This window comes from Solanum tuberosum, unplaced genomic scaffold, assembly GCF_000226075.1.
Source record: "Solanum tuberosum cultivar DM 1-3 516 R44 unplaced genomic scaffold, SolTub_3.0 scf00093, whole genome shotgun sequence".
Taxonomy (NCBI): domain Eukaryota; kingdom Viridiplantae; phylum Streptophyta; class Magnoliopsida; order Solanales; family Solanaceae; genus Solanum; species Solanum tuberosum.
In genome coordinates, this window is record NW_006239018.1 from 1,191,600 (window position 1) to 1,203,486 (window position 11,887).

The following is an 11,887-nucleotide window of genomic DNA, read 5'->3' on the forward strand; positions in this document are numbered from 1 at the left end:
TATTTTTGACTTTTTGTGAGTAATTTGAGTGAAAACTGAAAAAGATGAAAACATTTTTTTGTTGTTTTTCAATTCTTAAAAAGTGTGAAATTTTAAGTTGAATTTCGAAATTTTATGGTCAAACGTATTTTTCAAAGTTCAACTCAAAAAAAATGAAAAATTTCCATGGTCAAAAATCAAAATGTTTCCTGATAATTCTAGATAAGTAATTATTTTTTTCGTATTTGATTTAAACAATTATTTTGATATAAACAATGATCGGGTTACTTATTCATAAATGTATTATATTTTTATACCTTATAAATATATAATAACTTTGAAATTATAAATTTCTATAGTCATGGACTCATGGGCTAGTTGCGTTGATTATAAGATTGATATTTAACCATCTAGGGATTGTTTGGTTATGAAATATGAGGTTAATGATTCCGTAAAATAAAATGTGAAATTAATTTATTTTATGTTTAGTTAAAATTTTGATTTTGATATAAGTAATTTTGAGATTAGTTATGACATAATTTTGATTTTGATAGAAGTAATTTTGGCATAATCACATGTTATGTGGATGACAATATTGGAGTAGCTCTAATCCTGGGTTAAAACAACCAAATGGAGTAACAAAAATGACATTTTCCCAGCTTCTCTCAAAAAATTAAAAATTATTAAAATCTATAGTAAAACATGTTATATATACCCTGTACATCTCATTTTTAATCCAAGCATCAATTCACTATTATTTTTGTCTAATTTAACACTATATAATAGTAAGAGGAATACGCGTATATACTTGTAGCTTATCGAACTTTTACGCGGCTAAGTTTTAAAGTTTGAGCAATGATGTAACGATAAAAATCGAGATAATTATGAAGAAAAATGACTTTTTTGAAGTCATTCGTTCCATAAGTATTTTCCCAGAAGATCTAAGCAACATAACACAATAAAAGGGTTATTATTTTCTAAACATTTTCCGAAAAATACTTTCCTTCGTACCAAGCAGAATTGCTCATTTAGTGGCTAACTGCAAGAGAAATTTCAGTTATACCACGCGTAGCAGCTTGAGTAACAACTGTGAAAATGGCCGTATAACCAAATGGATAATTGTAATGGATCATAAAACCGATCTCCCTGAGACGAGCAGCTTGACTAATTGAGTAACAATAGTTCAAGAACACTAATGAATTCAACATCACAAAGTTCACTAGGATATAGACGATGGACGGAAGACCAATTCTAGACCATATCATAGAACACTTGGAAAAGCATCTCTTTGATCTCCTGATGGAAATCAGATACTAAAAAGTATAGAAAATGAACAAAGCTAAAAAGAATAATACAAAATAAAGGATATTAGCTCAACATGATGAGAAACCACATTGAGAAACTGAACCCCAGGAACTAATAAGAATGGAACACTACCGATGATACAATCATTTTTCTTATGTAAACATCTATTTGGGACAAACAAATAACCAAAGAAGAGAAAATAAAGCAAAGATTTTGAGCAAACACATTTAAGTTCAACATTTACTCTTGAATTTAGTATACCTCTCTACATGTCAGGCAACAGGATAGGTGACAACCGGTGTATTACTTCTGGCTGCTGGTGCCTTTCTTCTTCAGTAGGCTTCCGAATTTATGAAGCAAAGGTTTCTTCTTCTTCTGACTTTGTGGTTTTGTAGGAGATGTGCCAGCATTCTCAGGATTTTCCGCTGAAGGTAATCCATTTACCTGGTCGTAGCTCTCTCCAGCCTCTGTCTTTGAATCTGATTCCTCCTCTTGTACTGTCTCTCTTTCAGGAGAGAAGTCTTTGTCGCCAATCTTGCAGCTCTCCCACATTTTAAACTCACCTTCTGCTGAATCATTGTCTTCCTTTTCTTTGTTGTTGTTTCCAGTCAGTTCTCCATTTCGCTTTTCAACTTCACTGAGGGTCTCAACAGCTTTATCATGCAAGGTGATGTTGACTACTTCAGATTTTTCTTCTGGGATTGGCTCAGATTGATGAGGCGTAACTTCAATCTTAGGCTTCTCCTCCACTCTTCCTCCTCCATTTTGTTCGGAGAATTCCACCACCTTTGGAAGCATGTCATAGTCTTTTTCACTTTCAGAAAGCTCTCCATTTTCTTCAGATTCCTTTTTGGCCAAAGCTTCTTTGAGGGACTTGGACAACTCTTCAACTTTCTTTAAAGATTCGGCCTCTCTACTTCGAAGCTCCTCATTCTCCTGAAGAATATTCTGCACTTCATTTTCCTTGTCCATTAAAGACTCCTTCAACTTCATGCTCTCACCCTTTGCTTCACCAAGAACCTCCTTTAGATAGGTCACCTCAGATTCAGCTTCCTGTAGAGAATTCTTCAACTGAACTGCTTCTTCTTTGAAAGCAGCTTCTTGCTCAGTCTCTTTTAGCAGATTTACCAATCGGTTTATTTCCTTTTCCATTGAAGAATTTTCTTCTTCAGTTTTCTTTACACAACTCATCAGATGAAGCTCCTTGTCCTCCCACTCAGCCTTCAGATTCTGGTTATCATTCTTAGATTGTTCGACTGAAGTAGTGAGATCATCGATTTTCTCTTTTGCTTCATCAAGCAGGCTTTCATACTTTTCATTGGTTGCTTTCAGTACTAACTTCAAATCTTCTATTTGTGTTTCATAATGTTCCTGTTCAGCTTGGCTAGACAAAAACCTCTCTTTAGCCTCTCTTGCTTCTGAAGAAACTTCATGCAATGCTGATGCCAAACTCTCCATTGCCTTCTTACTTTTCTCTTCCTCCTCCCTGGAACTTTCCAACTCATTTATAAGTTTATTTTTTTCTTCCAACAGGGATTGAACACTTTCTGCCGCTAGTTTCTCTTGCTCGATAGCCTGAGATTTCTCCTCCTTCACGGTTTCAAGCTCAGCAATAAGTGACTCAACCTTCTTTGACATTTCAGAAGCTTCCTCCCTGGCAACCTGAGCACGACGTTCTGATTCCTCAAGATCCCCTTTCTGTCTTGTCGTTGACATCTCAAGTAGGCCCACCTTCTCCTTGAGAGAAGCAATCTCAGCTTCTGCATCATGTAACAAATCATTACTTCCTTCCAGCTGTTTCATGATTGACTCCAGTGATTCAGATGCAGACCTCTCCAAATGACGGGCCTCCTTAGACTGTGCCTCCAATTCCTCAACCTTCTTCTGACACTCCTCCACTAGATTATGTGCATAAGATTCAGCCATCCTAGAAGCCTCCAGATCAACATTAAGTTGCTCCAGGAGAGCTTCTTTCTCCACCAATTTCTCTTCGTAACTTTTTGCCTCCTCGAGTTCTTCTGTCAGTGCCTCAACCTCAAGTTTCAGGTCTTCCAACAACTTATTCTTCTGACTATCTTCTTTTCTCAATGCCTCAATCTGAAGTTTCAGATTTTCCAACAACTTATTCTTCTCACCATCATCTTTTCTCAATACCTCATTTGCAAGTTTCAGATTTTCTAACAACATATTCGTCTCGACATCTCCTTTTCTCAGTGCCTCTTTCTCATTTTCCAGATTTTCCAACAACTTATTTTTCTCATCATCTTCTTTTCTCAGAGCCTCTGTCTCAAGTTTCAGATTTTCCAACAACTTACTCTTCTCACAGTCTTCTGCTCTCAGTGCCTCAATCTCAAGTTTCAGGTTTTCCATCAACTTATTCTTCTCATTATCTACTTCTCTCAGTGCTGCTATCTCAATGTTCAGATCTTCCACCAACTTATTCTTCTCGCTAGAATCACTTTGATTCCTTGATTCAAGCAAAGATTTCAGTCTCACTAACTCAGCGGAGAGAATTTCCACCTTCTCTGCCTGAATTTCAGCAATCTTTGTGGCATCATCAGCATGGCTGAGTGCCTGATTTTTGGCATCAGAAGTCATGGATAATTCTTGCTTTATCCGTTGAAGCTCCTCTGTGGCGGTTAGGAGAGCAGCAACATCCAAAGCATGTTTGTTCTTCACATCTTCAAGCTCCTTCTTCCATTCCTCTTCTTTCTTCTGAGATGCTTCAATGCCTGCTTGTTCCATCTCAACAGCACGGAACTTTTCAATTTCAGAGTTCTCTTCAGCTCGTTTTTGGGCCACCGTTGCTTCTCTCAACTTCTCATTGGCTTCTTCAGCCATTTTCTGAGATTCCTTCACTTCTTCAAGTGCTTTCTCCTTCTCCTTCTCAGCTAAAGCTAATTTCTCCTTTGCCTTCTTAAGATCTTCATGAACAACATTCAATTCAGCTTGCAGCTCTGATGGCTTCAGGATCCGCATTGGCTTTTTCTGACAACAATTAAATCATGCAATGCTTCTGATCAGAATGTGTAAGTTTTGAGACAAACATTATATATTAGAGATCATTTCAGCCATTACTGTTAGCGAGTCTAAATAATTCACTAATCGCCACGACTGCTAGTGCATTTATTTAAACCAATGGTGAATAAAACTGAGATTTCACTTAATTAGAACATAGCACAGCAAGACATTGCAACTTAAGTTGCATCCTAGAGTTCAACTCCATGCCTTTTTCCATCTCTAGATCCACCAACCCCGAAAAAAATGCAGGCCAAACCAAGGATAATCAGTCAAGGAATGAATTATGTGAAACTTACATCAGGTGGAGTACTGATCTTAGGAGACCGCCGTTCCACAGAAGGCTTGGAAGTAACAGATCTTGGAGATTTCTCAACTGGAAGGCGTGAATTCTGCAATGGCGAGGTCGAATCAGCATCAGACTTTGATAGTCCCCTGCTCAATTTGCTCACCCGGTCTCGAGGAGTTGCTGGTGTTGACTTATTAGGAGTATCCCCCAGAGTGGATCTGATATACAAGTTCAAATGAGCAACAATTAGGTAATTCTCAAAATGCAAGATTAGAAACAGAAACACACTAATCGTTTTCATGAAATGCAAACAAATTCTGATGGATCCAAGCTAAAGTTGGAAACTTTATACCAAATTACATCAAAAAGTTTATTCTTTTTTAGTTTTTATATCAGCATTTATCATACAGTTGCAGTAAACGAGACAGAATCAAAAGCACAAAAATGGATTCCATCAAAAAATTAGGGCAAATAGGAGTACAAGTTTAGATCCAAAGATCAAGTCAAAAGTACATAAGAATCCTCAAAAGAATTATGATCCACCAAAACACAACATCACAAGCAAGCAAATCTAGGTACTATCCAAGTACAAAATGCACAAAATAAAAAATAGGGTCATCAAAAAAAAAAAGAGAATGCCTTTCTAGGAAACAGAACAAAGCACCTCAAAATGAGTAACAAATGCAAATACAACACACAAACTAGGATCAAATGAAAATCTTGAAAATACCCAAATCAGATCCAGTGTCACTTACTTTGATTTGGTAGCCATGGTGTCGGTGGGAAGCAGATTCTTGCAGCAAACAAGAAACAAGTTCCAATTTCACAACTTAAGTAAACAAGAATGGGTCTTTATCAAGAAATGAGGATGTTTTGCTGCTATACTGCTGACATAGTCTTGGCTTAGAGAGAGAGAGACAGATAGAAGAAACAAAGAAATTTTGAGTCTCTATATCAAGAAAAGAGTAAAAATTCCAGTAGTAGCAATACTAGTACTAGTAGCTGGAGTAGTATATCAGTAGTATAACTGATGGAAGGGAAGAATTTACAGAGAAAATCATTTGGGGTTGGTGTTCTTCTGTCTCCAGAGTGGCCACACCATTACATTAGTAGTAACACTACTTTGTCTATGTCTCTTTCTCTCTCACACACAAACACACAAACACAAGGGGAGTATTACAAAGAAACCCCCTCTCCCTAAAAACCCGGTGCACTAAGCTTCCGTTACACAAATTAAAAAGATTCTTTTGCGATTCAAATTTATGACATCTTGATTACATGAGTAATAACTTAAGAAAACCCCTTTTTCGCTAAAAGGTAGCCTGATACACTAAACTTCTGTAACATATGGAATTTGAAAAAGATTCTTTCGTGATTCAAATTTATGACATCTTGACCCTTGCGCTAAAAGGTAACTATGTGCACTAAGCTTCTATTACACGTGAAATTTGAAATTGATTCCTCCGCGATTCAAAATTTATGACATTTTACTAACATGATAATAACTTTATCAGTTACGTCTAGGTTTTTACCGAGTCAAAAGATGAAAAGGGGAAAAAGGTGTATGCTTTAGTAGGGTGTTGTACTAGCTAGGAGTAACTTTTTTCAGAGGCAGAGGAAGACCTGTGAATCCAAAAATCAACTTCTTACTGCTTTTTCAGCATAAAGATAAGGAAATGGGGACAAGGGTCCAACAAGGGGGTTGTTGTTCTTTCTTGTGTCTATTGTATAAAGCTGCACTTTCTTTTGTACAAAAATAGGAATTTGACAAAATTAAAGATATCATTTCTTAACTAGTACTCATCTCTCTTCAACATTACCTTATATTACATAATTTACACTGACTTTTTTTATGGAAAAATTACATGACCAATAATTATTCATTTCATGACTTTTCACTGTTTTTAAGAAATACTTTCTTTATTTATTTTATTTATCTATTATACTAAACTTCTAGTTTTACTTTTATTTGTCCATTTTAATTTTTATAATTAATTATTTATTCATCAAATCATTTTTCAACACCTAAGACCAAATAGTAATTAATATGGTTATTATAGTAAAATAAGCATATTAATTACATATTATTTTTTAAATGACGTGCAATCTAAATATATTTTATCATAATATTTATTTTATTTATCTATTGTACTAAAATTATATTTTCACTATTAATTGTCCGCTTTAGCATATTAAGAGAAAAATATTTTTTTATATTTTAATTTATTTTTAATTATTTATTTTCCGGATTATATTTCAACTCCTAAGACCAAATAGTAATTAATATGGTTATTATAATAAAATACTCAAATTAATTATTATTTTTTAAATAGTGTCCAAAGTCCAAATATATTTTATCACAATGTCCATGAGTATTAGTATTTCAAAAAGTTCTATAAATAATTTGGAGAATGAATAGTTAATTTAAGAGGAAAATAGAGGAGAAAATATCTTTTTCATAATATATATAAAATAAATAAATAAAAATTTAAGTGGGTAGTTAAAAATTAATGAGGCTGGAAGGAATATTTTAAGAAGCTTGAAGTTTTGTGGTCACATAATAAATTATCTTTCTCAATTTTAAATAGTGTTGTCCAAAAATCAAAATAATCAGAAGGAGAGTATACTTATTTTAGTGGAGTCATTATTAACTCATAATTCTACAATAACTAAATAATACTGTACATTATTTTGTTGAAATTTTCTTTTCTTGTATTCTTTTTTGCTTTTTTAATTAGCTGGGGGAGGGGGGGGGGGGGGGGGCGAATGGTCCATTAATTAGAGATTTTATTTTATTTTATTGGTTAATCGACCCACTTATTTCACTTCTTGATGATTCAACTTATTATTTCATAATCAGAGGTGAAAAGTGTTTATCATTTAAAAAAATCCTTTCATTTATTAAGAAGGTTGAACAAATTTAATTTTCTAATTTTTCACTCAAAATGTTTGAATTTCAGAAAACATCCACTTCCCTATAAAAGAAAAGAAGTCTTAAATTTCATAAAAGGAAAGGAAATGAGAAGAAGGACAATGTGGATGATATTTGTTCACATGTACATGTAATTAATCGAGATGGAGTGAAAATTTAAAATTTACGAGTTTGAAATAATCTCTTTTAAATTATTAAATTTTAAATTAATAATATATACCTATGGAATTTTAATTAAAATATTAGAGTCAATCAAACTCATGTCTCGAAGACTAGCTTCGCCCCAACAAATTAGATCAAGTCATGAAGAATATGATTAATTCATTTGCTATAATACACGGACAATGTTATTGTTTACTAAATATGAATAAAGTCTCAAATTAAATTTGAATTTTTTGAGAGAAGATACTAACTTATTATAAGCACAATTATAGATCTTACCATTTCAAGGCCTCCAATATGCCTAAAAATTTTAACAAAATAAATAAAATAGAAAATATTGCACTCTTAAAAATACATATGAATTTCGATAATCAAATAATTCATGAAATTAATTATTTTTTCGAGTCTGATCTCAGTCCCAAAGTCTTTAAAGACATATGCGAGGAACTTAGAGGGATTAAGCTTCTTACTAGTATTAATAACTCAAATTTTATGAAAGCTCGATTATTCAACTAATTCAGAACCATATGATCAGATCATGTAAGGTCTATTGAAGAGGGTAACCATTGAGTTAGGATTTTTGCAATAAGAAAAGTTAAAATATAAAAAGTATATATATATATATACATATTTTTTTATCTATTTATATAATATAATTTTCTGATAAATTAAAGAATGTGAACCAACATTCAGTGAATAAAGGTAACTCCATCACCGAAAGTGGGATGAACTTTGTCATAATCTTTTTCATTTTCAAAATTTAATTTTAAAATCTCTGATTAAGAATAACTCGACAATTATATAGGTAACTCAGGTGCAGATGAATGAAATAGCTAGGTAGGAAATTGACAAGCAAACAAACAAGCAAATAAGATAAGTTAGTTACTACTAAGTAATAAGTAGTATATATGCTAGCAGGCAGAAGTCACTTCAAAATAAAATTGCAATTATTATTACGTTACCTTTAGCAATATATGCTAGCTGGGGTATATTATATAGTTTTATATAATATAATATTTTATGGACTATGACATTTAGGTAGGAAAATGAGTCCCTACATAGATCCATAAATGTTCTTGCCTTCTCTAGATCTCTTGTCTTAGCCACACATCTAATTAATTATTACAATTATTCTTTTGTATAGGGAGTAACTTATATTCATTAATGCTCGTTAAATAATTTTTATATTATTAGTAAATAATAATTATATTATTTAGTGCATTATTATATTTAAATTACTATAGACAATTACCTATTGTCATTGATTATCTTATTATAGTCGGATGGTATAAAATATGTATTTTTTTATTACATTAAAGTTAATTAAATTCAATAATCTTATGTTTTTCTCTATGTCCATTGTAAAAAGCAAAAGCAATTAAGCATGTACTCCCTTCGATCAAAGACAAGATTTAAAATTTAAATTTTATGAGTTTAGATTCATAATTTTACTATTTTAATCAAATATTTCAAAACAAAAAAAATACTCTTAAAATCTATGGTCAATCAGGACCTAAACAATAAATTATCCTTTGATATGTTTGATTAATTTACTAATTTCTTTAATTGGGTTATAATTTTGGTATATACCATTTTCATTAATCGTTCTTTTCACTTGAAATATAACATGTCATAGTCAATTAGATAACTTATGTAATTATAGTTTATTATAAAGATGAGAATGTCACTAGAAGGTATGAACTTACATTTCACCTTATTAATTTATATAAGGAGATTCTATATATAGAACTAACTAGAAAGAGACATGTATATATATCTAGGAACAAATCATGAAAAGGGGGGATTAATTAGTGATGATTAATTTAGGAGGAGTATTAGTCAAGGAAATTAAAAGGGAGACAAGCTCAATAATTATCATTGAAATTTGTGTCTTATTAGTTTATCATTTTAATGATATTATAGACCCCAACTAATTCATCGTGTGCTAAAGGAGAATAACAATCTCGACAAATAATCAAATTCCATCTTGGAAGAAGGAACCAAAATCCATCAACTTCAAGTACTTCATCTGTCCACTTTTAATTGTCATGTTGTATTTTTCAAAAGTCAATTTGACTAATTTTTGAAGTTAAATTAAATAACACTTATTCGATATTATAAACAAAAAAAATTAGATATTCAAAAATTATATGAAAAGTACTATAAATTTCACTTTTTTTACATATCAATATGATGAAAAAATACATCATAAAATGTTAGTCAAAGTTATTATCGTTTGACTCTAAAAAAGGAAACTATGACAATTAAAAGTGGACGGAGATAGTATTTCCTATTTTGACCTTCATAAGTTGCGAAAGGTGGAGTAAGAATTTTTAAATTTATGAGTTCTGAACTTACTATAAATTCATAATTTACCGACTTCCGTCCCAAGTTATGAATTAATATACATAATTTTCAAGGGATAAGGTATAATAAATCCTCATAAACTATAGTAAAATTATTAATTACATGCTTAAACTATGAGGTGTCCTTATTGCGTCCTAAAATTTATTTATTTTTTCTGTATTATTTTCCCCTTTCAGTATGTGAGGTCCTATTACCCTATAAACTTTAGTTGTTTTTTAACCTATTATATATGATGTTATTGTACAAATAAGTACAAGTTGCATTAAATTTTGTATCTACTAATGTGCATCACTAATTTTGATATCTATAAATTTATTCTTGATATTTTGCACATGTACGTTTTCTTCATTTATGAAGATGACATAGTAGTGAAGTTAGTATTTTGCATGTGTGTCTTTATATTTAGTGTATAAACTTACAAGTTATTTTTCTTGTTCATGTCATTGGATCAAAATTGAGAAAAAACTTACCAATATAACTTTCAAAACTAAATTAAAAAAAAAACCGCCATCAAAAATTGCATTACAACAACAGTAAAAATTGGATCAATAATTGCATTTAGACAACAATGAAATTTGGATCAAAATATTGTAGGGATTTAAATAATATAGATAAATTAAGTCCAGAAAAAAGATACGACTCTGACATAATTTAGAGTGTAAATAATACAATAAAATTAAATTCAGAAAATAATATATAGCCCTTGCATAATTTAAATATATAATAATAATTTCGCCATAACTCAAAAAAAATTAAATTTCATCCCAATTTTCAATTGCAAAGAAATTATTTCAAAAAAAAAAAAATTCATCCCAAATTTCAATTGCAAAGAAATTATAGAAGGTGGAATTTTGTTGCCTATGCAAGTATAAAGTTGATTTTCATGTTATGGAATTTAATAATGTTATTTCCACTAACCCACACAAATTCCAAAATATATAAAGAAACTGTATTACTGATGATATATATCTATCATTAATAATTTGATCTAAGAATATTCATATTATTAATATTTTGATTTAAAATTGTCCATAGTTTAAATTAACGAAGGATATATCTAAGCCTTTTATATATCACACTAATACCTTTTTCTATTCATCTACTGATGCAATTATACAAATGAAATTTTTTCCATTTTGTGAATAATTATGTAATACTGTTTCTCCATGGTATGGTTGTCCAATTTATGAAAATTAACTTGTGAGAATCGCGGCTTTTCACTCATTTTATTTTAACTACTTTAAAATATTTTTTCTTGACTAAAATCTATCGAAAATATTTATTTTACTTTTAAAATACGAGTAAGATCAACATATATGTCACCCTCTCTAAACTTCATATATAGAATTACACTATTAATGTAAATTATAATATGTTGTGATAAATGGACAATTTTTTATAAATAAAAAAAAGAGATTCTTAGTCAAATAACAATAGTTTGAGTAATTTGTTGTCCCAATAAAACCAAAAGTTATCTTACATTTTTTTTAAAATATACGTGTAATTATTACAATTCACTATATATGTTTTCTTGTTTTTGAAAGAGTATTTTTTTCTTTTTTAAAAAAACAATCATATCTCTATTTACCTATATATATATATATAAAAAAAAAAAAAAACCAGTCAATAAAATGAAGGAATTAATTAATACCTACAAAATTTTAAAAAATAACTTTTAATGTTCTCAATAGATGTATTTTTTTTTTTTATCATTTTATGCTTAAGAATGATAATATATTTAATAATAATAATATTGTTTTTAAATGCAGATGCTTAATAGCCTACTTAAAAAAAAAAAAAAAAAAATTTAAGAAAATTTTTTAAAAATTCCCAAA

The 11,887-nt window shown here is 30.6% G+C and overlaps 1 protein-coding gene across 1 annotated transcript; it reads right to left on the reverse strand.

Moving 5' to 3' along the window:
- Window positions 1–1,206: 1,206 nt before the first annotated feature.
- Window positions 1,207–5,737, reverse strand: LOC102587049 (WEB family protein At3g02930, chloroplastic-like). Its single transcript, XM_006347531.2, has 3 exons — window positions 5,347–5,737; window positions 4,602–4,809; window positions 1,207–4,272 (listed from the first exon to the last, which is right to left on the reverse strand). The coding sequence occupies exons 1-3, from the start codon at window positions 5,361–5,363 to the stop codon at window positions 1,588–1,590; spliced, it is 2,910 nt and encodes a 969-aa protein (XP_006347593.1). The 5' UTR covers window positions 5,364–5,737; the 3' UTR covers window positions 1,207–1,587.
- Between the last annotated feature and the right edge of the window lie 6,150 nt (window positions 5,738–11,887).

What these genes read in the sequence shown, in the direction of transcription:
- LOC102587049 (XM_006347531.2), bottom strand. An exon ending in AGATCAGTACTCCACCTGAT is followed by an intron (nt 4,273 to 4,601) that starts GTAAGTTTCACA and finishes AATTGTTGTCAG; the next exon opens with AAAAAGCCAATGCGGATCCT.